Source organism: Arvicanthis niloticus, chromosome 9, assembly GCF_011762505.2.
Source record: "Arvicanthis niloticus isolate mArvNil1 chromosome 9, mArvNil1.pat.X, whole genome shotgun sequence".
Taxonomy (NCBI): domain Eukaryota; kingdom Metazoa; phylum Chordata; class Mammalia; order Rodentia; family Muridae; genus Arvicanthis; species Arvicanthis niloticus.
The window spans coordinates 72674781-72701879 of record NC_047666.1 but is presented as its reverse complement, the minus strand read 5'-3'; the positions used below and the strand labels follow the sequence as shown (position 1 = coordinate 72701879).

Below are 27099 nucleotides of genomic sequence, written 5' to 3'. Positions count from 1 at the left end.
TCTAATCTTCCTCCAGTATTGAGTCTGGTCAAATCCTGCAGAATGCACAGGACTCAAAAAGAACTGTGTGGATGTCCATTGCAAAAGGAGATAAGGATGCAGAGGGAAGGGAACTTGATGACCTATGGCAACTTAAAAGGAAATAGGACCTCAGACACAGCAGTGACCCACTACTGGTTTTCAGATATGAAATAGTTATTAGCACAGAATAGGTAGGGGCAGAACCTATAGGTCATAGGTCAACTTCTTCATGTCTTGACACTGAAGCTTTACCTCTGCAGGCTCCTGTAGCATTTATGGTCTGTCTCAAACTCTCCAGCATGAGGCGCTTCTGCCCACTTATTGCCTCAGCTGTGAATCAAGCATTGCCCCTGGCAACCTGCAGGAATCTTTAGTAGGACAGGCATGATACAACATGGACTACCTTCCTTGAAAAGACAACGGCTCCAGGAGAGACTGTGAGATACCAGTGGTTACACTGCCATGTATTGAATCAATAATCTTTGGCAAGTTACAAACTTTACACTTTTGCAAGCATCATCCTCCTAAGTTAATGGGAAGAATATAAGATATCTCCCTGGAGTGCCGACCTTCCCTCCTTGGGGAATAAGAGGCATCCTATAAATGCCACATTCTATTTCTCTTTGCCTGTAGGGTGCAAGGCACAGAGCAGGGTTAGTCTTCTCCATGGGTTGTCATAATTGAGGAACTTAAAATAAGGGGCTTGAAGTATCAGTGGAGTAGTATGAGAAGATTCAAAACCATCTATTTCTATAGGGGAGTATAGGACAGGGCTGGGCTGGCTATTCTCATCAGGAATAGCCAATTGTTGGGATGATGTGATTTTCCAGAAGTTTCTCCCGTTTTTCTTTGCTCAGCAGGTCTATCACATATGTGTCTTGGAATTTACATTTTTAACACAGAGACATTTTGAAATGGAAGTTCAAACAGAAGTCTATTGGGTTTGTACTTGACCAGATATACATTAATTTTGTGACTGAGGCATAGACTCAAAACTAGGAGGCCCAGCACTGCCTCTGTGCATTCATGTTCCTGGATTTCCCCTAGAACTGCCTGCCACAGACTCTGGCCCGTGCTCATTGGTTATTTCTGCCGGTGACTCCTTTTGCCTGTGTGCATGTCCATGACACTTGGTCATGAAGGACCCATGCATACACATGGTCATTAACTTGGCTTTGACATGCTTCTTACAGACCTTTAAATACATTGTCACCACTTTTAGGTACTATGGGAGTCCTCAGAGTATCTCACAAGACTGCTTTTAGTTACCTTGCGAAGCAAAGTGTGGGGAACATTGTCAGGAGGTGCCCTTTTCTGGGAACACCTCTTTTGAATGCTTGCAAACATTGAAGATTCTGGCCAGGGCTGGCAAGCGGAGCCTGTTACTGCTCCGTTGTGTTTTCATCCTCTTTGGTTTAAGTAAAGGAGCTCAGAACTGTCACCACCTGGGACAGCAAAGAGATGACTCCTCTGGAGAGTAGATCCCTTCCTTTCCACGTCACTTGGAATCTTGTCTTGTTCCTTTAAAATTTCTTTTGCCATTTAGGTATGCATGTTTGTTTCCAGGTCAGTGGCATCATCGGGTCTAAACGCTTCACCAAGCGCTGCCTTAGTTAGGGAAACAGTGTTCTGATTCTTAGTAAGTAACGTGCCAGAGGGGAAGAAATGGAGAAGCTCCTTGAAATCATCAGCAAGCTGTTTAAATAGGCTGCTTAATCTTTATAGCACCTTTGTACGTAATAGAGTTCTAATGTCCTAAGCATAAAGAAAGCTAGTAAATCTTCATGCAGGTGCTCTTTACTCCCCGGTTATGAAGGGTAACAATCTATTGGTTTAGGGAAGGCTTCGGGTTGTGACCATCTTTATCACTTGCATAAAATACTGACTAAGCTGTGAACTATTTCTTGCCGGACTTGTAAGCCGTTTGGAAATGGTGACATTTACATTTTTAGGTGACAGATTATCTCTAAGACCAAAGGAAACTTATTTCTCTTAAGTAAATATCCACAGGTACATAGTTAATTGTCTTTATTTTACTTGTATTCTTTTTTTTAAAAAAAAACTAGTATGCAAAGTAATTACTGGCTGTCACTTGACATGAGCAGTCACTGTGACATGAGCATACATCCTTTGCTCTTGTCGACACCCCTCACGCTAGTGGCACCTCTGCCATCATGTCACGCACAGCCACACATCTTGTTTTGTTTCCCTCTCCCATCTTAAGATCTCTTTTTATCTCTTCATGTTCTCATGACCTATGCTCATACTCCCATACACATACATGAACATACAACATTAAAGCCCCAGATCTGTATCTGAGGGGAGAAAACAGCATATTTTCATCTCTGTGAGCCTAGTTTACTTCACTTAACATCTCCTATTCCATACACCTTTTCAAAAAGGTCAAGACTTTATTTTTCTTTGTAGTTGAATAAAACTCCCTTGTGTATACAAGGGCCACATTGTTATTTATGCATACATTTGTCAACAGACACGTAGTCTGGTTCCAGATCTTGCCTGTTGTGAACAGTACAGTAAGAAACATGGGCATGCAAGTTTCTCTGTGGTAGGACTTACAGCCCTTGGGTTACATATCCGTGAAAGGCATAGCTAGCTCCTACTTCCATTCTCCCATGACTTTTTAATATGCATATTTTAACCTGCTGACTATAGGCCCAGTGTTGTGAGTGATGTGTGTAAATGAGAACATTACATATAACTTGAACAGAGACACACCCTTCAGAGTTCAGTTTAAGCATCATCTGCTCACATGGATGCTAGTCCCTCTTCTCACACACTGTCCTGCAAGTATCCTTTTTGTTTTTAGGCAATTTCTTACCAGGTGAGTGAATTTGCTTACCAAGGACAGTATTATAATATCCAATGATGGGTTACATCTAAATGCTTGTGTTTCTATGTCTATATTTCTAGCCTGGACATTTCATCAGAATCCTACACTCTTCTATTTAATTGCATTTGGATATTTCTGCTGGGGCAGAAGGTAGAAACCTCAGACTGGCTTTTTCTCCAAGTTTAATTCTTCTTTGCAAGTCTGTTTTCCACCCTCTCCATCTTGTTTTTGTCAATACTTATTGAGAGCTCTCTACACAACAAATAGCCTAAGAACCTTGTAGATATTAACTTTCAATGTTCACAATAAACACATGAGTAGATGCTCTTAATAGTCTTGCTTTAATATACAAGAATGATACTGAGATACAGAGAAAAACAGGACCAAGTTTACAAGGTTCCTAAGTGGCAGAGGTGAATGTTAATCTGAGATCAAGCAGTGTCAATGTTGTTGATTTCTTCTATACAGAATCTACCTTGGTATACAGCAAACACAAAACTTATCTCAGAGGTTTCCTCTCCTCTCTTCTCTTCTATTCTTCTTTCTTCTCCTCTCCTATATAAACTTTATTGTCAATCCCATTGTCTTTACCTTTCAAGAATATACTTCATCCCACCATCAGCATCCTCAGAAAGTCCTCAGCTGTCCTAGTTTGCTTCTGTTGCTGTGATGAATACTCTGACCAAAAACAACTTGGGGAGAAAAGAAATTATTTCAGCTTAACCTTCCAGGTAATATACCCCTGTTAAGGGAAGTTGAGGTGGGAACCCACTTAGCAAGACGTAAAGCGGAGACCATGGAAGAATGCTGTTGCCTGCCTTGCTTTCTTTGGCTCATGGTAGGGAAGGTTTTCCATGGTGGTCTGGTCTCTCCCACACCAAATATCAATCAATCAAGACAATTTCTCATAGACATGACTTTAGGCTAGACTGATAAGAACAAACTCTGAGTTGAGACTCCCTCTGAGAACTCTGGGCTATATCAGGTTGACAGCTGTCAGGCTTTAGGGCACTCCCTAATCTCACCAGACTCAGTTCCCCACATTCTCCTGAGTCCCAGCTCTACTGGATGAGTTTCTGTTTCTTCAATACACCAATCAAGGTCTAATAACAAGATGGCGACCGTTTTAACTTCCCCTTGTCTAAATCTCACCACACACCATCTTCTCCTCCACCTTTATCCTGATAGCAGCTCTTTCTGGCTGACCTTTTCCAACCTTCACAGAATTGTTGTGCTCACAATGTACAACACGGGTCTTGTAAGATCTTATCGCCTCCTGACATCTTTACTATCTTAATTCTTATATAATTATAATACATTTATGATATTCACATGATGTCAAAAGCACCCAATGACACACTATCAGAAGCTATCCCCATTGTTAAATGATGAAAGCTAATCATCTCTTCCTCTATCGAGACTCTGGCTCTCTGGAGGACAGGAAATAGGTTGTCTGTTGTAGTTAAGCCCTGCTCCTTCCTCCGAGCCCCCATGCTCCCAAAAATAATACTCGAACTCAAAATCTATTTACAAATACCCTGGTCATATAGTTAGGCTCTACTCTGACTACATCAGAACTAAAATAACTCAATTATTTTAGCCTACATCTTGCCATATGATTGGCTACCTGAGCTCAGGTATCATACATCTGTCTGGTCACATCTTTCATGCCAATCTCCCAGCCTCTTTCTCTCCCAGAATTCTTCCTCCTCCTGATGACTGACCTTCTATTCTCTGCCTAAGCCATTGACCATAGACCTTTAAATTGACAGGTGATGCATCTGTACGATATACAAGACAGTCTCTCCAGAGTTATCATCTCCATCCCCTACAGAAAGAAAAAGGCTTGTTTCCTAACAGCTCTTCTTTGTTGTTGTAACTGGATGCCATTGGCTGAATAATAAGCAAGAAAAGTTTTATTCAATCCATGGTTCTTAATAATGGCAAGACTGGGTGGCTGATTCTGGTGGGGTCCTTTTTGTTGGTAAGGACTCTGCACAGTCCAGAGGTCATCACATGTTGAAAGGGGTGAAGCATTCTTGCTTAGGTTTCATGTCCTTACTTAGAAAGCTACAGTCCCATTAGATCGGGACTTCATCCTTATAGATTTACTTATCATTAAATATATAGTTGGATTAAACTTCTATCCTTGTAATACTTCACAGTGGGGGTTAAATTTCAACAGAAATTTTGGTGAAGATGTTCAAATCACAGCAGCTATGTAGTAGACTTTGTTGAATGAAAGAAACAAGACTGGGCTAGCATCCTAATGACAGGTATAGGTATGCAGAAATCCTGTTTGAGTTTCTTCCTCCACAACAAAATGTCAGAGATGTAAAATACCTTTCAGTACAATGTGTGGGAATCCAGTAAGCATTTACCTAGTCAGTGGTACTAACTGCCTACATGAAGTAGTATGTCACTTTGTAAATGAATGGCTGGATCCAGGGCTGCAAGTGTTGGGGCCATGTCCACAGAGACGCTCTCCCTTCTGTGTTCCTTCTGTACCTTTCCATGACTGCTTCTGTCTGATCCTTCCAACAAACACCTCAAACATCCAGTGTCTGTTGATTCCAACTGGAAAAGTCTCTTTGCTGAAGAGTGACAGACACACAGTTACCTTTGCATCTCTGCCTTCTTCTGCTCCTTCTGCTAACTTTAGCTGATAAACCACTGCTTGGGCCAGTTGAGGGGAAGACAGTAGGGGTACAGGTACAGGCACAAGTCAGGAAATATATTCCTTACACAGAGGAGTGTTTAAGGGTCTTCTATCTATGTGGTCTCTTTGTAAACCTAGGAGAAATTATTCCCTCTCCATTTCCCCATCTCCTCTTCTTGTTGCCCATATATTCCTTAACATTCTACAATTCTAGACTTCTTAGCATTGACATCCCATCAGACTCTAGGACAGGCCCTCATGCTGAGTGAACAGTTAATGTCCTGCCTGACCGGACCCCCTCTTAGCCCAAATACCTGAGTAAAACTTAGCATGTTCCAACAAGGACTAACACCAATGTGGTTTCTATGAATTGGCTCGGGGCAGTGAGTCACTGGTTGGAAGGAGGGACTCAGAGGTAATAGGAATTTTCCAAGTCTTGCTGAACTTTCCCACAGACTCCAGTAACACCCATCCTTAGACTGCCCTGTCAGATGCTTTGTGGTACTCTAGAAGTTAAGGAAGAATTCTGACAATGGGATCTTTGACAATAGAGGATAGTGGGAGACAATGGAGCAGGGTACATCTGTGTAGGCTGTGTAGAGAAAATCGTTACCAACATCCAGCCTCATGGTTCATCTTCAGTCTTGTTTTACATGGCTGAAATAGCATACTCTAACCAAAACGTATTTATCGTTCTTCTTTGTAGACAGAGGGAGTCTATTTCCCAATTATAGCCAGATATGATCACATGACTGACTCCTGTTATTCTGTGTGAATGTGACTGGCAGGGGCCAAGTTAGCAGTTGTCAAGATGTCACTTTAAGGAGTGACCCATAAAATCTTTCCTATGCAAGGTCAACCAAGATTCATGCTGCTTTTGTGTCGATCTGGAATACAGAGACCTCCCAGGGACCTTGGGAGCCCTGTGTTAAAGACAGCAGAAAGCCCATTCATGTGAGTCCCCAGAATGGCTGCCAAGGTTGTCTGTGAAACCGAAATGGAGTTTCATGAAGTAGATACGAAGTTGTACCATGTTATAATTTTACATTTCACAAACTATTTCAGAAGTTAGGTTATCCTATTCCTCAGAATATGTATTTTTTTTTTCCTTTTCAATTTTATCATTTGCCCCTTGGTCCACATATCTCCTCGGCATCACCTATAGGATATCCCTCAGACACTAGCACAAGATGTGTCATCAGTAAACACTTGTTGGTCGGAGAGTCTGATTCTGCCTGGAAAACACTCTTAATCACACAGCCAAATCATATGGGGTTTTTATTTCACTTTGAAATCCATCTCGGGTCTGAAAGATCTCTAATGTAGGTACAACAGCTCAGGGCTGACATGGTCAGTGAAGTGTGACACCCATTTTTTTATTATCCATAAATGGATTATCTGCTGTGACCCAGCTCTTCCATCATTTCTGCACCTTCCTCCTGTCAGCAGCTGAGTCGTGGGTGCTGAGAAGGGGCCCAGAGCCAAGGAAAAATCAGAAACAGGTGGGGGTGGGCTTGGGGGCGGCGCTTATGTCAGTAGCTGGGGGTGAGTTATGAATGCATTGGGAAAGTCAAATACAACGATGATCATCTTTTTTTTTTAAACTGTTATCTGCAGCTTCCTACTTACTCTGTTGGCATCCATAGTCAACTGTTAACAAGAGCAATGGGTCAGTTAAGACTAGCCTGTCCTTGGAGCAAAGGTTTCAAAATGGGAATTTATCTGTTTGAAATCAGATCTCTTGAATAAAAATGAGGCATCTTTTCTTTTTATCAACAGCTTGCAGCAAGCCAGGCAGGGAATGTGTGGTAAATATTAAAATCCTCATTAGGGTAAGAGATGAATTTTACCCTGTGGTTCTTGATGACGTAAGAGCGTATGCTGCCAGCTTCCACCTCCAGTTCTGGTCAGTGTCCTCATGAACCCCATGGCCACCCTCCCACCCCACCCCAATTCTTGTATTCTTTGATGAAATCCTTTTTTTTTTAAAGTAATTGGATGAGCCAATTGTCCTTAAAAGATAGCATTTATGAGGCTGGTTGAAACTCAGATGTGGGTTCCACCACCATGACTCTTCACTGAGCACATCTGGAGTAGAGTTCTGGATGCTTTCAATCTCTAGAAAATGCCCAAGCATCTGGTGCTGGTTTTGGTGCTGCTGCTGCTGCTACTGATGATGATGATGATGATGATGATGATGATGATGATGATGATGATGGTAGTGGTGGTGATGAGGATGAGGGTGGACGTCGGAGGAGTGGTCTGGGAGTCCCACTTTAAAGGCCACTGGTTTGACCCATTCATCCTCACACCCAACTAATGATGAAATCTACAAACTTGTACAACGACACAGCCTTCTAAGATAAAGGCTCCCAGAAGTGAGGGCTCCTTTCCCCTCAAGACAGGTTGAAGCTGTGGATGGCAGGGAGAGCAGATGCCCCAGGCATGTCATGGACCATGGTCTCACACTGTATCCTCTCCCTGCCTCTCCCTCTGCTCTTTCCCAGCAGATAGACTGAGTGAGTACCCTTTATCCGAAAACCATTCCTGCTCATGGATTTGAGGTCATTTTAGATTTTGAATCATGTTGTGTTTCCTCATTCCCCAGCAGTAAAAAGAAGAGCTTGCTAGAGATGAGTGCTCTCAGTTCTGGTACCCCACAGGATGACACTGTTGTTCAGATTAAATGCTGCTTAGAAATGCCATTACAGTTGTTCTGGACTAAAGTAGAAAAATAAGAATTTTAACAGTGAATAAGGGATTCGGACACAGACTTGACATTCTCCAGATCGCTGTCAGAGCTAGATCAGACAGTCAACATGCACGTGCACCGAGCTCCACTGTGCGCACTTTCCTTCCTCCAGCCCCCTTGGACTCTTTGCTATTCGCTCGCCCCCCCCAAGGCCCCCCTGCATATTATTCTATTTACTCTGTGGCACGAAGTCACTTCATACTTCATTAACTTCCTCTGCTTAATTAGACAGAAGATGAGACCCAAACACATTGCAGAATACAAGGAAATTAACTGACAAAATATAAACAACAGACTAAAGGACACTTGTCAAAGTCTCACTCCCACCTCCCAGGAAAATGTTAACTGTGGAAGCAGAAGCGATGCTGGGATGTGACTTCCTCACAAATTCACACAGGGTCAGAAAGCTAGAGTGCTTCACTGGAGACCGGCTCCCTGGTATTTACTCTCCAGGACCAGCCTACCTCATCGACCTGTGATTCCAGCAGACTTGTATTTCTGTCTCCTTCCTAAGGAATTCTTTATCTTATATAAGCAAAATGATGTTGAAAGTGGAGGCATCTGGATGCTTTGCCTTTCCCTAGCCTACTTGCATTGTGGCTTGGAAGATGAGGGAAGCTAGGCAGTGGCCATCCCTAAAGGGGGTTACAGTGTTATCTGAGTTTCCCGCCTCCATCACCTCAGTAATTACTTTCCTCATTGCAGTGGCAGTATACCTGATATGACTTAGAAAGAAAGGTTTTATTTGTTTATGGCTGTGGAAATGTCAAGCCATAGACCACAGCTATGACTCTGGGCTGGGGTTGGAGGAGTACATCACGGCAGCAAGAACCTATGAAGGAGGGGTGATGTGCTTCATGGAAAACAGGAAGCAGAGAAGATATGTATGGGTGACTTTTCTCTGCATTTTGATGAATGGCCATCAGCATCATCTCAAAGGAGGAAGGATTTACTTGGGTTCATAATTTCATGTCAGGGAAGGCATGACAGTGTTCATGGTGATGGGAGAGGCTTGGTCCATGGTGGAGGGAGCACTGGGATTCTTGTTCGTGTCTCAGAGGATGAAAAACAGAGAGAACTCAGACTAGAACCAAGGCTCCTCTGAACTGCTCAGAGCCCATCACACCAGTGACTCACTTCCTCCATCTAGGCCCCACCCCCTAAAGATTCTCCTCCTTTCTATGAAGAATGTCACTAACTGGGAATCGAGGTCCGAGCACATGAATCTGTGGAGGGATGTTACATTTTCAAACTATAACAGAAGGAAAGAAACCTGAGACAAAGTCAGCCTCGGAGGATCCACCCAGTGATCTAATTTCCTCAAGTCAGTCTCCACCATCTACAGCTCCCAGGATCTCCCAAAATATCTCTGCCAGCTCGGGACAAGTGATTCAACACATGAGCCTGTGGGAGATGTTTTGTATTCAAACCACAGCGGCAAGTATAGACTTGGGATTTTATCCGTGCGGTTCAACCTAACGTCACCTTCATCTTATTCTAGAACCTTCTAACTAACGTTAAACCATAAGCACTTAGAAACTTCTCTGCCTTCCTCTTTGAGCTTCATTTAAAGCTTTTAAATTGGTCATCTTTTCAATTCAGTTGTCATTTTCAATGAGCTTTTTTTCAGTCAAATGGCTTTAGTTAAGTTGAGGGACAATTTAGTTTTAAGGTGAGGGGCACTGAGGCAATTTAGTAATTTAATTCCACCATGTGGTCTGGACATGAACCCAAGGCCTGGGGACTGGTGCCTTTCTGTTAATTAATTCTCTATGTCAGACATCTGGGAAACCGCCTCTTCCGCTTGGTCTGGGTTGACTAATTAATTAAGCTGTGTTTGTAAACAGGCATTTTCTCTCCTAGCTTTTTTTTTTTTTTTTTTTTTTTTTTTTGATCATCTGTTTCTTCAGGCACAAGCTGGTGACCCTACTTAATGACAGACTACCTAGCCAATAATTCCACTCTCCTACAGGCTCTGGACAGGTCGTTTGGAGGCTGCCCAGCACTGGGCAAATCTGGGCATTGGAAGGAGTCAGTAAGGATTGAGATTCAATTAAGTCATTTATTAATTATGTGGCTACAGGCAAATGCCTCACATCACAAAATGTCAGTTTCCTCATTCCCTCCTTCAAACCCTTACCATTTAGCTCAGTACCTGAAATGTGGTTGACACTCTCTATACTCTAGTCATGCTTCTCTGAGGGATCGCCCACACTAACCTTGACTTTGTGCAGGGGCCCAGGGATGGCTAGCTTCAAGCTGCTTCAGTTTGCATTATTATGCTGGCCTTTCTCCAACCCTTTGTTGATAAGCTGGCAACTGTTGTCACCTTTACACTTTAGGTAGAGAATCGGTCTCTGCAAAGAGAACGGACGAAGTCCCAGAGCTAGCCAGAAATGAAGCCAGAGACGGAGCAGGACCATTTCTTCATCGTTCTGGCCTTGAGGTTTTTTCCTTTGAGACCAGGTTTTCTCCTGACCTTCAGCAGAATGTAAAAGGAGGGGCTAAACACTGGGGGTGGGGCAGGAGGAGAGTTACGGGAGTGCTGCCTAAAATAGCACCTCGTTAAAGAAATCAATGCTAATCAGTGATGCACATGGTGCCGAAACACCTGTTAGCGAATCATCACCCAATAGGAAGGAGCTTGCTGCTCAGTCCCCTCCCTGGAGCATCTTCCCTCGACAGCCCACCTGCTTTGGCTGGATGATAAGTGTGTTGTCAGCAAGTGTTGTAACTCAACGTTTCTAACTACTTTCAGTAACATTAGTCCTTCCTGCCATTCCATATATGACCAATTCTTTTATCAGCTTTGTGAGGTTAGTGGGAGAAAGATAAGAAAGATACATGTATACATATAGCCAGATAGACATAAAACTACAATCTCCCATTTCACAGTAAACATCTAAGAGGCCCAAAGGTTAGAACTGTCACACTCAAGAGGCTCATCAGTGGGAGAGGTGGAGCTACTTCTGCAACTTCCTATTGTAAGGTTAGTACTGTTTCAAGGAACTACAGTTAAGAAAGACTTACATCAGTATTGTGCTTACTTGCAGTGACAAATGCTGAAGAATTTTTTGCTGTTTTTGTCTACTGGTTTTTTAAAATTTCTTTTCCCCCTTTTCTTGCACGTGTGTATTGCACATGTGTGTTCTACATACGTGTGCCCATATGTACACTTAGATTTGGAGGATGGAGGACAATCTTGGTACTTTTTCTCAGGTGTGGTTCACCTTTTATTGTGATGGAGTCTCTCACTGGTCTGGACCTCACAGGGTAGGCTAAACTGTCTGGCTTGTAAGCCCTGGGATTTACTTGTTTCCACCTTAACAGCTCTGGCATTCTAAGTGTGTGTCACCATGTCCTGCCTTTAAAAGTAGGTTCATGGTACTCTGATTCTCATGTTTGCAAGGCCAGCATTTTGATGAGAGGTATCTCCCCTACCCCTCTTTTCATTTGTTGGTTCTGCTTGGTATATATATTAAAGCTTTCCCCTAAATGATATGTTTTAATCAATTTCTGCTACTTGGCCACTACTTTCAAATTTGATGGCTTGAAATAGCCACCATTCTCCTTTTCTGCTTCCTTTAAGTGGGTGGTTAGTTTGAGTTGGGTTGAGTCCTAACTGTGTGGTCCCTAGAACAATCTCACAGGGCCTAATCTCACCTGACAGTTAACCAAGCCTGAATCATCAAAATGGTCTCACTGTTGTTTCTGATGTTAACACTAGATCTCAGAAGGGATCCGGCCCCTTTTGCTGTTTGCTCATCCTCAAAGAGGCTCACCAAGTGTTCAGCCCTGTTAGCAATATTCCATGAGGACAAGTCCTATCTCACCATTGCTCAGTAAATCTCCACACATGTCATACATTTTTGATATCCTATTAGCAAAGCAAGTCACAAAGCCAAATCCAAAGTCAATGTGACAAAGCTTATTCAAAAGCATCAGGAAAAAGATTCTTTTTGGAAATGACATTCACTTGCTTGTTTAGCTAATGTTTATTCAGTGTCCATTGAGGGATTCTTCCTTCCCTATGTCAGGCATTAGGGATATAAAAAATAAAATAAAATATGGTCTTGCCAACATCTCCCGGTCTTCTGAAGGAGATCAGCATAGTGATGTTCTCTGGCTAGTTTGGTGATTGAGATACACACAGGAATTCTGGAAATATCAAAGAAGGAGATCTTAAGCTCAACTCCAACTCGGGGCTGTGATAAGCAGAGGCTTCTGGGTGACTATGGGCATTGTCTAAGCTGAATTCTCAGAGTAGAGCAAAGTCATCCGGGGCACTAAGGAATCAGGGTAGAACAGTGCAGCTTGTAGAAAGACATTTGAGTCAGTGAACACAGAGAGTATTGCTATCACGTAGTATGCAAAGGCCAAGGATACTGAAGTGGCAAGTTGAAGAGAAACAAGGGCAGGGATGAAAAGACAAGGAAGACAGGGCTGGGGTGTGGGAAGAAAGGAACAAAGGTAAGGAAAAGTGTCCACCTTTCCACTGTGGTTGGATGAAAGTGAATGGCAAGGCATTGGTGGCCGGGGGAGAAGCATACAGATGGGAAAGCTCTGTATTTTAAACACATCATCTTGGGACCTGGATGGAGAATGAACCAGAGGAAGACAAGGCTAGAGATGGGGAAAGCAGATGTCACAAAGAAAACCAGGCCAGAAGCAGCATGTGAGAGAGTGGATCCAGGGTGGGATCCTCCTCTACCACTTCCATCTTCCAAAGCTGGGGGAGGCACAGCAGTTCAGTGTTGGCAGTGCTGGCTGTCCTAGTTTGGCCTAGCATTGTCTAGATTATCTGGACATAACTATTTTGTACGTAATTAATAAGAACCTTCAAGCCCTACATTGACAAGGGAAATGCTGGAGTTTGAACTTCTTTTTTCATTTGGCCTTTACTGATTCATTTGTTCTGGATGTTTATGCATGGGAAAGTGGGCTTGTGCCATTGAGCACATTTCTAAGTCAGAAGAGAACCTGTGAGGGTTAGTTCTCTCCGTCTACCATGTGGATGCTTGGATCCCTTAAGTCATCTTACCAGCCCTTTGAACTGTTTTGATACTATCAGTACAGTGTATGCAAACTGACTCCTGAACCAGCCAAATAACTGAGTAGAAAAGTGAATACCTTCCTGGACATAAAGCTTTCAATATCCTCTCCCCTGCCTGCTGTACCTGTGGTCATGCAGCCATCCTGAACAACCCTAGGCTCTGCCATTTGAGCTCCATTCGTCCCTCAGTAATCCCATTAGTCTTTGTCATGTGTAGGGCTTGCTGGTTTTCACATATATTCACACCTTTGTGCCTTAGAGTTCCTCTATGATCATGTTTGAAATGAAGTCACTCCGTTGCCCCAGAAAGCGCGTTCGTCACCATCAGAGTTTACATTCAGATGCGTGCTCTGGAAAATTGTCATTATACTTATACAACATGTCTCTTCTCCAGCTTCCCCCCATTACTTTCCATTTGACACTTGCGCATGAGCACCCTGCAATGATAAAAACAGCTCTCTCTACAGACGCATCTGGCCAGGAGGTCCTGCTCAGGTCTAGCTAGACTTTTCTCGCTCTGAAAGATCCGCCTGAGAAGCTGATTTTGCTGGTTTAGGTCAGCCTATTAAATGGAAGACAATTTGCCTCACTTTGCATTAGTGTCTGGAGACATACTTGAAAGTCTTGCTGGTCTAATGTGTCTGAGATCAATGGACAGGACTCTGCATATTTTTAAGTAATGTTTTCTTTAAAGATACTGAAATCATTTGAAATTTGGAGGAGAGCTGTGAAGGAGGGTGTAATGAGATGGATCAGGAAGTCAAAGGCGAACAGGTTGGGAGTCAGCATCCTTTGAAAAACAGGAAAATCACCTCCAGCTCTATGAGGTTATCTGAGGGGGAATGCAGGGCCTTCTGCATGGCAGTACTGCTTCTTGTTGGTGCCACTCATCCTCCTGTTGTTTCAGATACCTAAGACATCCAGTGGTCCAACAGGTCCCAGGTACATCATAGCTACTACAGAGAACAAGACGTATGAGCTGGGGTATCATTACTATACATTTTATGCTGTTCTCTGGACTCTGTGGGCCTAGCTGAGAGTTGAAGTGGCTAAGAGGAAAAGCAAAAGGCAAAGGCTTTGGTGTCAGTCTGCCTAAGCCCTGTTCTTGCTAACTCCTTGGCTCAGAAGCCTCCAGGCAAGGGTCTGTTCTACTTTGCTTGTCCGTTGTTATGACAAACAGCATGAACAAAGCACCTTCTAGGCCATAATCCATCATTGGGGGAAATCAGGGCAGGAGCTCAAAGCAAGGTTCTAGGGCAGAAACAATAGAAAAACACTGCTTACTGGCTTACCCATTGCTAGGACTTTTATACAGCCCAGAATCATCTGCCCAAGAAATTACGCCCAAGAAATTATCACAGTGGGCTAGGCACCCCTACATCAATCAATAATCGAAACAGTTCCCCATAACCTTGACCAGCCAGGCCAATCTGATCCAAGCAAACCTTCAATTGAGGTTTTCTCTTCCTAGCCCCTTTAGACTGTGCTAGCTTGTAATAAAATGTAGCCAGCACAAGGTCATACAGAAACCTTTCGTCAAGAGGTTTTAGACCCAGGGAGGGATTTATGGAATCTGGAAGGAATACAAACGGAATCTGGAAAGGCTGCAAGCAGCTAGACCTGGCCGCAGGGTTTGACCTATGGGTTAAGAAATGACACATGATCTGCCGAGTGAGGCTGGCTCCTCTGTAGACTTCTAAGCCACTGCCACAAAGCCCAGGAACAGGTATAGGACATGTTCTCGACTTGCCATGGGGATCATAAGGATATTAGATAGTATCAACCGAAATGAGAGTAGAGAGAGAAAATTTTAATTCTGTCATTGGTCTCGTTCCTTTCTCTCGTTTGCATTTGCTGTTTTGTGGCCATTGGCTTCGTTCTTCTTTCTCTCTATAGGGTAGGTTGATGGTTTCTCCATGGTCAATGGAACATGGCTGCTTGTGGCTTCTGCACCTTATGCTACAAAGTGACCTAGAGGTCACTCTTTTTATTTCTAAAGCCTCCAAGTCAAAAGATTCCACCCACCCACCCAATCAGGTGCCCCACCTCTCAACTCTCCTTTGTAACTGGGTCCAGGGTATGCTTGGATATGTGATAACATAAGGACTTTCACAAGGACCCGTGGCTGGAATTGACAAAAGAGAAACTCACAAAGAAAGAAGACCTTGGATAAAAGAAAAAGATGTGGTAGAAAGAGTGAGCTACAGGAAAGAGTCAGGGGTGGCTTGTTGGCAGGCAAATGGTAGTTAGCCACAACACATGATCTGAAACTTTAGGTGATTTCTCCAGAGTCACACTTAGTCAGCAATGACAGAAGTAGGATTCCAACTAGGCTTTTCTAATGTCACAGCCTCTGCTCCTAAGTAACATGACCAGGCAGAATGAAGCGGAACACAAGAATGACTACATATAGACATGCTTGCATTTGCCTCATTCATACACATAGACATCAGTAGGAGGGATCACCTTGCCAAAGTGGTGCTCACATCCAGAAAGTAAGTCACAGTTCAGTGTTCTGACACTCCACATCTTTACTCTTTCTTACAGCTGTCACCTGAGGATAAAGGTAGAGAGTAATGGCAAAGAGAGCCAGTGACAAATAGTGTCAATGACTGAACCTATAGCTTAGTTCCCCAAACATACTAAACCAGCACCTCAAGGCTCTCCTATCATGTGTCAGCCAGGTCAGCATCAGCAACCTTAAAGAATGCCAATGAGCCCCATGGTAGTAATCTGCAGTAAGGAGTTAATGCCCCGAAAGTTGGTACATAGGTTTAGAGGTCCCTCAGAGCATCCTGCATGTCTCATGGCTTAAGATCAGCTTAGGTGTGACAGAGGGGGCCTTGGAAGGAAGCACACCAGTGGGGAAGACAGAACTCAGTGCTGTCCTTAGCACCTCGAGTTACCAGAAGAACATTCTGAAGGCTAGCTTTCTCGAGAGGGTGAAGGGAAGCCTGGGAGTTCAAGAGACTGGATCTGGAAAGAGATGAGCTGACTCCCTTAGCCTTGCTGAGCCTATTGAACAAACCATTTACAGAAGGCTCTGGAAATAAAGGGATTAAAGCCTTTTGTAAGACACCTCTTTTCTCCTGGGAAGGGGATTATGTGGCAGTAGCATGGAGCCAATGGCTTCTCTGGATTCAAAGCCAAAAAGGTAGCAACAGTTCTGTCCTGTGATTCTACTTATATTTGCTTGAATATGAGCATGGAATAACACCAAAGGGACTGTGTAGAGTTTACCTTGGCATTTGGAAGCAGAGTTATAACCTTGGTGAGTTAGAGTTTGTCTCTCCTTTGCTACTTGGAAACAAAAATTATTTTCCTGGAAGCAGTTAGGTGAATTTAGAGGGTTGCTATTTTTTTTTTTTAATAACAATAATTAGGAAAAGGTGGAGGCTGAGGAAGAAAACAACAAATACTTACAAAAAACTAATGAGTTAGCCACAGAGAAGTTAAAAAACTCACCAAGGGTCACACAGCATGTCAGTATGCTACTGCCTGCCACCATTCTGTCTGCATGAACCCACCATGAACTTCTGTTGTCACTTGTAACACACAACCTTTTCACACAACCATCAAGGCTTGACTACGGGGCGGGGGGGGGAGTCAGTGGGATTGAAAGAAACTCTTCTAGTCTCTCATTTGTTGGTTATAAAGGACTATAAAAGTCAGTAATGTTCTCAGGGAATAATGGCATGTTGAAAAACATACAGGTTTCAAGAGTCAAACTGACCAAGGATAAAAGTCTTGGTCTCAGGGATGAAAGATGGCTCAGCAGTTAAAATTTGTCATGCCAAGGAAGGAGACTCAAGTTTCAGTCTTAGAGTTCATGTAAAGGCCAGGAGAGAATGGTGTCTGCCTGCAATCCCAGTTTTAGGGAGACAGAACCAAAGGATCTCAGAGAGAGCTGACTGGCCAGACAAGCCAACAGTGAGCTCAGTATTCAGCAAGAGACTGCCTCTGGATACAAGGAGGAGAGTGATCGAGAACATCAGCAAACAATGACCCATGCACATGTGCGCTCACACATGTACATGTGGACAATGACCCATGCACGTGTGCCCCATGTGTAAATGTGAAAGTACTTATGCATATCACACTCAGTACCTCAGTGAACAGCAAGTGTTTCAGTCTATGTTGTGAGTAACTGGCAATATAGCAATGGCTGTCTTCAGTGGAATCAGTGACCTTAAACTGACGTGACTGCAAGAGAGTCTGGCACTGAGCTGGAGCCCTCACAGCTACCATTATCCCAGTATTATCACAGCTCTGTGGCTGGTGTTATCTAGAATGACCATAACTGCTTCCTGGCACCCAAGGAATCAACAACTTTTGTTAGTGATACCTGCTCCTCCTCCAACTTCACCTTCCAGAATTCCAGAGGAAATGCATCGGAAGCAGAAGCAGACAGTAGGTTCGCATGGAGCCTGGTTGCAGGGGCCCACAGCAACAGTAGATGCACACATCTGGGGGACCTGGAGCTCTCCTGGGAAAGCAGCATCAGCCAGGGATAGCATCTGAGGCCAAAGATGGCAACTGAGGTCTGGGCAAAAATGATCCAGCACACCCTTCTCCAGTATGTAAGCCCAGAGCCACCAGGCCTCAGCTTGGTAAACGACAAAGCAGCAATGGGCCAAAGGCAGTCATGGATTAAATATAAATATGGAAATTATTTTCAAACACATTTTTCAAAGTCTAGATTCCCAAAGCTAGACGTGACTGGGTATGCAAATGATGAAGGGAAGGAGCGTCAAGCTGTGCCTGTGGCCTTGTTAGATGCTCACTGCAGCAGATCACACTGCTGTGCTTACAACAGTGCACAAGCAACTGGGTCTGCCTAGGCGGAGTTAAAAAAAAAAAAAGGTTCTCATCAGAAAGGCTGAAGAGAAAAGAAGGGAAGGATGTCTGCGACTCACCATCTTTTTCGTGCAAGGAGACTGGAATGAGGTCTAAAGGAGACTTGGTGGAGAGTCTGATGTGCTGTTCCATCAGTCAGTAGTTGACTGACAGTACACAGTACCAGGCAGTACAAGAGACAAGAGAAAGAAAATAATGGAGCTATCCCACCTTGGAAGCACTAGAAGACACACCCAGAAACATGAATTTGCATATGAGAATAAAGCTCACATTTTAACAGAGAACCCAAGGCAGAATTGACTCACAAAACCTGCTGTGAAAGACAAAAATAACAACAACCACCCTGACCCCCTTTTCTTTCTCTGGAATGAATGATCATAGAAGTGATCATGTTGGGGATGTGCAGAGAACAGGGTAGAACATCCTGGAAATATGGACGTATGTAACTCCCATGCTGGAAAACGGCCTTAGAAGAATAAATACTGAATAATAGCAAACAGCAGGTCTGCACCTCTAATATATACAGTATTAAAAAACAATCTGCGTGCAAAGGCAGGGAGGTAGGTAGACTTAAGAAAGGGACACCTGGTTGGCACGATGGGATATGCCTGTGGTCGCAGCTCTTGAGAAAGTGTGGACAGAGTGATCGGAAGTTCAAGGCCATGTCTTAAACACACACACACACACACACAGAGAGAGAGAGAGAGAGAGAGAGAGAGAGAGAGAGAGAGAGAGAAAGAGAGACAGACAGACAGACAGATAGACAGATATAGAGAGACACAGAGACAGAGAGATGAGAATAGAGATGAGACAGAAAGCAGAGAAACCAAAGACTCTACTCCAGCAGACACATTTCTAGAGGCAGGTTCAATGGCCCACACCTGTAATTCTAGCACTTGAGAGGATCTGGAAGGAAGATTGCTAGTTTCCAGAACCCCTGTCTTATACAGTGGGATGAAAGAGAGAAGGAAAGGGAGAGAGAAGGAGAGGGTGAAGGAGAGGGAGAAAGGGGAGAAGAAAAATGAAATTTTGAGGAGTAGGAAAAAGCCCCCCAACCCCAATGAAGCATTCGCAGAGCATCTGAAGGATAAAGGGCCTCTTGTCAGAATGTACCAGGGGCTGTTTCCCAGGAGTGGATAAGGGAGACCAAGAGCTCAATGGGAAATGCGGAAAGGATGTGGCCAGAGGGTAAAGAGGCTAATCTAAAGTCTAACGGTGAGGGAAGAGCAGGGTGCTCGCTGGGGGCCAAGGAGATGAGAATTCCAGCAGCCAGATACCATTGCTCAGAGTGGCAGGCATTTCCGAGTGAGCAAAAGTAGGTGTTGATGTCAATTGAGCGAAGGGGACACTTTTAGCCTCTGCCTATGACAGTGTTGATGGCTGCAAACTTGTGTTCTTACAACAACCAGAATATTAAAAAAAAAAGAGAAAGAAAGAAAAGGAAGAAAGCAAAGCAAAGCAAAGCAAAGCAAAGCAAAGCAAAGCAAAGCAAAGCAAAGAAAATGGCTGTGCTGTTTCACTGCTGGGAATGGGTGCTTTAAAAATACCAAGGTGTGTGTGTGTGTGTGTGTGTGTGTGTGTGTGTGTGTGTGTGTGTGTGTGTGTGTGTGTGTTTAAATATCCTAAATACTTATCCACAGAGATATGGTAGAATGAATCAAGGAACATTCATGTTAAGGCCATTTTAATAGGAACTGTAGGACTAGGAAGTCAGTAAAATATTTGCCACAGAACCATGAAACCCAAGTTCAGGTCTTCAGCACTCTAATAAAAAGACCAGTGTGGTGCTATGCATTTGTAATCCCACCCTGGGAGGCAGGTTTGGGCAGATCCCTGCAGCTCACTGGACAGCCAAACCAGTCTAATCAGGCAGCGAGAGGTGGTGTCTCAAAAAAGAAAATAAAAAGTAACTGAAAAAGCTATCTAACACCGACATCTAATGTCCACATTCAAAGACACATGTATGTTCACACATACATATATCACACACATATGTATATACAAAGAGCTATCTCTGCAGTGTGTATTCAGTTGGAAGGAAAGGCAAGAAGTAGATGAATGTGTGCATGGGGTCTGATTTGGGAACTATACACATATACATGTGCAGGCACATGCTGACAGATATCCTTAATTTGTGCATAGGTAGATGTACTTGAATAATTAATGGGAAGTATTATTATGGATGAATGGATGTAGGAAGTAATTGTCAGTATAAATGTTCATTTGTTACAAGGGACACGTTAGTAGGACAGCATACAGAAAACTACTGAAGAAAATAAAGTACGATTGCAGTATTAAACCTCGAAAATCTTAGAGTTAAGATGTATTGCTGGGGGCAGGGGTGGATACATAGGAGTTCCCTGTGTTCAGCAGTCCCTGTCAGGGTCTCAGGCATGCCTCAGGGCTGCAAGGTGGAGCCAGGGAGCATGGCTGAACCTGACACGTCTTTGGGAAGAAAGAAAATCAGGCACCTTGCAGAGGCTCCTCCCATCTCTCAGGCTTGCTCAGAGAGATAACCCATAGCTTTGAATTTCTCATTTAAAAAGTCAGTCCTAGTCAGAGGCTTAAAATAAGTGTTTCGTGTGAGATCCAGATGTCATTTCAAGAGAGAAGCAGGAATGCTTTGAGTTTTGAACAATAACCTTTGACGCCTAAAGAGCTTCTAATAAGCACTTTTGTTCCAAAATCTTCTTTTAAGATGACTGTATGGTAACAAGAGAGGTGACCCAAGGAGACTGACATCCCTTGCTTCTCTCTGTTAGGAAAACCCTGCAAGCAAAGCCTGCCCTGTCCCCTGTCCCTTTCCTCAATGACATCGTAGTGCACACTGCTATGCATGTGTGTGCTTCATGCTGGAGAGATGGACAGCATCATGGCTTTCAGAGAGGACCACGTTCCCAGTGATGTTCCCTTGTATGTGGCCTTATCAGGATGTGCAGTGATGTGTGCTCCAAGGGCAGTCATGGCACATAGATGTTGGTATGTTGGCAAAGGGAAGACTTTGAAGTCCCAAGTCACCACAGGCTGGATCCCCTAGAATTCCCACGAAGGGAATGTCAGGAGCCATGTCTGTTGTGTGCCCTAGGGTGGTTGGCTCAGCTGGTACCAAAGGAGCCAAACCAAGAACCCTAAAAAAAGGGTTCCTGTCTTTCCCTGAGAGAAACAAGCATAGTTTTGTTTTGTTGTTTAGGGTTTTTTGTTTGTTTTTGAGGGTTTTGTTTGTTTTGTTTTCTTGCTTAAGAAAGATTCGCTGAGTTCTCAGGAGATCTTTATAACCGTGATTATGGGAGATAACTGAATTTTTTTTATAGACAGATGTCGCTATTAAAGAAGCTTGAGGTAATGATGTTTGTTTAGTGTTTACCACCAAGGAATTCCAAGTGCTTTACAAACATTCTCATAGGGGCTTTGCAAGGTTTTATTTTTTCCTGATCATACTTTAATCCTGACTATAAACACTCCATTCATTTTTCTGCTTTGGATTTTCTCTGAGATAGCTCCAGTTCACCTCATTTCTCACCCACATCCCCACGTGTACACACTCGTGTCCTTTCAGACTCCCAAACAAGGCTTCAGAACTGTTCTCTGGAGGCCAGCTTCTCTGCTTACTCCCTTCCCTTCGCTTCCAAGCACTTCCATTTGGAGAATTTTCACAAGTCCCTCCTGCTGAAGGAACAACGACTTGAAACCTACCCCAGGTTTTCTACTTAAATTCATCCCTTGATTTTTAGTTTTAAGTGTTTATCATTTAAAATAACCCACCTTGCTCTCTAAAGAATGTGAGGTGGGGTTGAAGGTGTCGTCTACTGTTAGAGCAAATTACTGAAAATGGGCATAGCCCTGGGTTTGCTTCCCAGCACAGAAAATAACAAACTTAAGGTATCTATCTGAGTACACCCTCTGACGTGCGTTGATATGTATTGAGTTGTCTACAAAGGTTTCTTCTTTCTGTCTTCCACCAATCTGGACCTTGGGGAAACACAGTGGAAATTTAATTGTGGTTAAGACAGGAGAGTCTTTTGTACCAAAAACTCAGATATTGCCCTTGTTGGAGAAGGTAGCCAATAGAAAGAGCTCTTCCTTGACCATCATCTGCAGGCAATACTGTGAGAGCCTCCATCCAGGGTGGGTCATGGGATCATAAAACCATGTGTGGGACACAGAAATCAAGTCTCCCATTTTCTGGATATTCGAAGCAAGGCCCGAGAGTTTTAGAAATTCGTTCATGGTCACTGGAATCCTTTAGGGACACACTTGGAATTTAGCTTAAGAGGACAAGACACTGGCAAAGCTTCAAAAAAAAATTGAAGCCACTAAAGAAGGAAGGAAATAGCACAAGATAGAGTGGCTGGGTTATTCTGTGTAGAGGAGAGCTGGCAAGTGCTAACAAGGACAGGGTGAGCCAAGGCAGTGCCGAACTGTGGGATTTAACAATTTCATGGTGTGCATACTCGGTGCAAGTCACCAATGCCACTGAGCGATTTCCACGTGGGAAGAGATGAGTGTGGTTGATGTGCCTCTTCGGAGTGATGGAGTCTGGATAATAGTGATCATTAGGACCTTAGGAAGAAGAGAATATGGCTACTCCACTTTAGGGGCTACAATTTCTTTAAAGGTACTGGGGAGGAGGGGAGATCTCTGTGAAGCTTTCCCAAAATGATCACTTCTCTTCTGAATGCCAAAGTATTTGTTAATACCTCCCATGGTGGCAGTGGCCAAGGCCTCAGTTGATGCTGTCCATCAAGTTGGCCCTCTCTGGACTGTCCTTGGAGATTGTGCCTCTGTCTTACTATTTCAGTGTCAATGAGTTGGGAGAGTGTTTACAGCAGGAGCTCAGTGAGTCAGCCTGCTTGACTAATGGCGCGCACGTAGCACTCACTTTTCCTGACATCTTAGAAGTCAGCAACTCCTTTTGTAGAGGGAGCTATCAACGGGGAGTGTATCCCACAGGTTAGCTGTGGTGACAAATGGGATTATTAGACAAGTTCAGAGCCTGACACATTTCCACCCCAACAAACACCATGTGGTCTTATTGTCTACCAGTATTGAACCCAGTACCTGCCACAAACTGGTGTGTAATTTTTGTTGAATTGAATTGACACACAACATAGGTGTGATCCGGTTAGTCTGGGAAAGGGCGTGTGAGAACTCTGTGAGCACCTTATTGTTGGAGAAACAAGAATGGCATATTTAATAAAAGTCAGAGGATCATGGAATTACAGGATCAGAACTGAGTTTCCCTGCTGGGGCATTGTGAACACAGAGCAGGGAGTGCTCATTTTGCCCTCCCTTCACCCCATGTGCTAGACACTGTATATCTATAAATACATCATCTGTTAATACAATAGCTTTTATAGACTGCCATTGATTGAAATATCTTCTTTGCGGAACAGTTGCTTTGCGGGGGGGGGATAACAAATGTTAGAGTTTGAGAATAAATATCATTACATTTCATTCCATTCGGTTCCATCCATCATTCCAATTCATTTGCATCTCTTCAAACTCCATTCAGCAATTCATGTGACGTTATACGTCCTCACTGGGTTTTTATCGTCTGCACTTTCTCGAACGCGATTTCAGTTTTGTTCTTTAAAACACTATATAGGTCACTTCTAAGAACAGAGTCTCCTGACATGTCACTAAAGACCTCTTTCTGCACTGGCATTGATTCATTAAACAATCCTTTCCTTTCTTTTCGGATATAGATTTTGAAAACCCCTTCTCGATCTGTCAAAGTATGCAGTAATCCATGCTGTAGTTCATCTTGTTCAGGGGAAACTTTGCCAAAAAAAAAAAAAAAAAAAAAAAAAAAAAAAAAAAAAAAAAAAAGCCCTCTCTGCAGCATCACCTCTCACAGATACATTAAGTCTGTTAGCAAAGAAATGACTAGGGTTTCTTACAAGCTGTTCCTGGCTGACCTGTGTTGAGCATCCTTAAATCAAATGACTTTCTTTTTTTCTGCGTCTCGTGGCCCACGGCACTGAAGTTAATTCCACTGAGTTAGTTTAGATTCACACACAGGCCTGGAACATGTAGGGGAGACATCTGGGCACAGTGCTAAGGAGAGGCAGAAGTTGTTGAACTTTTGAATGGACATTGTATGGCAAAGTTTTAAGGTGTGTGTGCGCGCGCGTGTGTGAATGTGCTCGTGTGTGTTTATCTGCATTTGAAGGCAAGGTATCAATGATAGAGGTCAACCTTGGATGTTGTTCCTCAGATGAGATCGACATTCTACTTTGAGACCTCTCAGTCAGACCCGGCTCATCAATTAGGCTAGGCTGGTTGACAAACAAGTCTCGAGGATTTCCTTTTGTTTGTTCCCCCAGCATACAGATGACAGATACACGACATCACACTGGGCATTTAGGCAAGTGCTGACAAGCATTTGGCCAATAAGCTGAGCCATTTCTCTAGATCCTGTTTTGCTCTGTGTTCGTGAGTGTGGGCACATGTGTACATGTGTGTGTGTGTGTGTGTGTGTGTGTGTGTAAGCATATTTTGATTTGGGGACTGCTGATATGTGGTAGGACACCCTCTCATGCTGTTAGGCAGTAGCAGTGAACCACCTGTCTCATGAGCCACAAGAACTACTAGATCACACAGGCAAACAACCAACACTCTACATAATACTGGGTTCTTACAGAGCTATGATGCTCTGTAGGTCAAGAGTGTGTAATACATTTAAATCTTCAATTTACAACTTATGATGGATTATTAGGTCATAATCCCATCAGAGGTCATGGTGCATCTATACATATAAAGGAAAGAAAACATTGGTTTCAGCACTTTATTCTGAGCCTAGAAGCAAAACAGCTTAGAGGATAAAAACAAAGCAGCTGGCCCCGGAGTTAATGCCAGAGAAAAACTGAGCAAGTGCCAAGCAAAATAGTCTAGGACACAAAATCAATGCCCATGTTATGAAGATGTAATGAACAGGCGGTGGCTAGGGGGGCCTAATTTGGCCATGCGAGTAAAGTGATCAGCTTTGTGGGACAAGCTAGAGGGCGTGACTAACCACACAAATGCAGACAAAAGCAAGAGTTCAGCTGAGAAGGAGCTCATACTGACATTAGTATAGAAATCCATGTCTGTCAGCTTGAAAGGGAAGGTAATCTGTGCACACACTGCTCTCACTTATTCCTGGAGTTACACAAACCAAATCATTTCTTAGGCCTGGCACCACCCCTGCATCACCCTAACTACATGAAATTGTAGACCTAGATTATGCCTTGTCTCCTTGAAACAACTGAAGATGCTCAGTTATTGAAAATTAAAATGATTCCTTTCTCCTTTAGGTTCATCAGTACAGTAAGACCGTAGCAACAAAGTTGAATGGTTTCAACATAAAATCAGGGATGCAGGCCTCTGCCACAAGGCAGCTGAACCCACACATTTATCCTGGTGACTGACAGCAGGTCTGCCATACGTGATTCAGAGAATGCACACCTTCTGTGTTAGAGTCATTGTGACGGTGTTTCCTAGTGATAAGTGGTATAGTGGTTGTGGACCCAAGTGGCTTTTCACAGAGACACCTATCCATTTCATACCAGGCTGTCTTCTTAGTCCAGGAGGTGCAACTAACCCTGCATTGACACATGCATTTGTCACTAGCCCCTGCAACCACACTCCCTTCTCCAAGAAAGTAGTGTCTGTATCCATTCATGTAAATGTTACCCTGTTTTAAATCAGAGATTCCTAGTTCCCTGAACAGTTCCCCAGAGAACTTCCGTTACAACTCAGAGGACTTCCAGCTCGTTTGCTATAGGCCTTTTTTTTTTTTTTTTTTTTAAATCTTTCCTAATAATCCTTTGTGATCTCGGGATTATGGTTCTTGTTAGTTAAGTAAAACAAACAAACCCCACAGCTATGTGGTCCACGAAAGTCAAGAATTGAGCAGCTCTTGATGGAGGGGCTATGAGGTTAGGAAGGTGCCCAGCCCACTGCAGGTCCTCATTCAATACTGAGTAAGTGAAAGTGTAAGTGATTGAAAGAATTACTTCTCCTAGAGCAGCCACCCTGAGCCTGTGGGTCGTGACCCTTTGGGGGTTGAACAACTCTTTCACAGGGGTCTCCCTGAGACAATCAGAAAACAGATGTTTACATTCCAATTCATAACAGTAGCAAAATGATGGCTATGGATTAACAATGAAAATAATTGTGTAAGTTGAAGGGTCACCACGACACGAGGAACCTAATTAAAGGGTTACGGCATTAGGAAGGTCGAAAACCACTGTGTTAGATGTAGTCTTTTTATTTTCAGCATATGTTCGAGAAAGTATTCTCTCCATTTGACTCTATGCTGGGATTGTTTTGCCTTTGCTTAACAGCTTCTAAGACAATTTGGAGAGGATTGGGAGAAGCTAGGAGACTATGTATGGCTTCTAGCTTCTGAGTCCTTTGTTCTCTCTGTGCAGGTGGGGAAATGGAAAGACAAGTCCCTGCAGATGAAATATTATGTGTGGCCTCGAATGTGTCCTGAGACTGAAGAACAGGAGGATGACCACTTGAGCATCGTCACCTTGGAGGAGGCGCCGTTTGTCATTGTGGAAAGCGTGGACCCTCTCAGTGGAACCTGCATGAGGAATACAGTCCCCTGCCAGAAGCGCATCATCTCTGAGTATGGCGCCTCCCTGAATGGATGGGTCTAGGTGGCCCGGGAGAGAATCGGATATGCTGTTGGCTGATCTGGAGTTGGGCACCCTGTGAAATTCTTAGCTGCCATTGGGAGTTAGGATCAATGGGAGTTTTGATCAAATGTGTGGCTCCATCTAAACCCCCAACCCGAGGGAATGTCTGCTGTGTTAAGGTTCCTTTGAACGTGCCCAGCGTCAATGATTGGGACCTGAAGTTTACTGAGTTTTAACTTTCTTTGGGCATGGGAATGGATTTGCTCTGAGCTAGTATTT

The 27099-nt window shown here is 43.5% G+C and overlaps 1 protein-coding gene across 1 annotated transcript in view; it reads left to right on the top strand.

Moving 5' to 3' along the window:
* The window catches only part of Grin2b (glutamate ionotropic receptor NMDA type subunit 2B), a 438669-nt gene that overhangs the window by 360045 nt on the left and 51525 nt on the right, over nucleotides 1-27099 (top strand). Inside the window, exon 5 of the mRNA XM_034511798.2 lies at nucleotides 26608-26810. Within this exon, the coding sequence (XP_034367689.1) occupies nucleotides 26608-26810 (203 nt within the window). The remainder of the gene's footprint in view (nucleotides 1-26607; nucleotides 26811-27099) is intronic.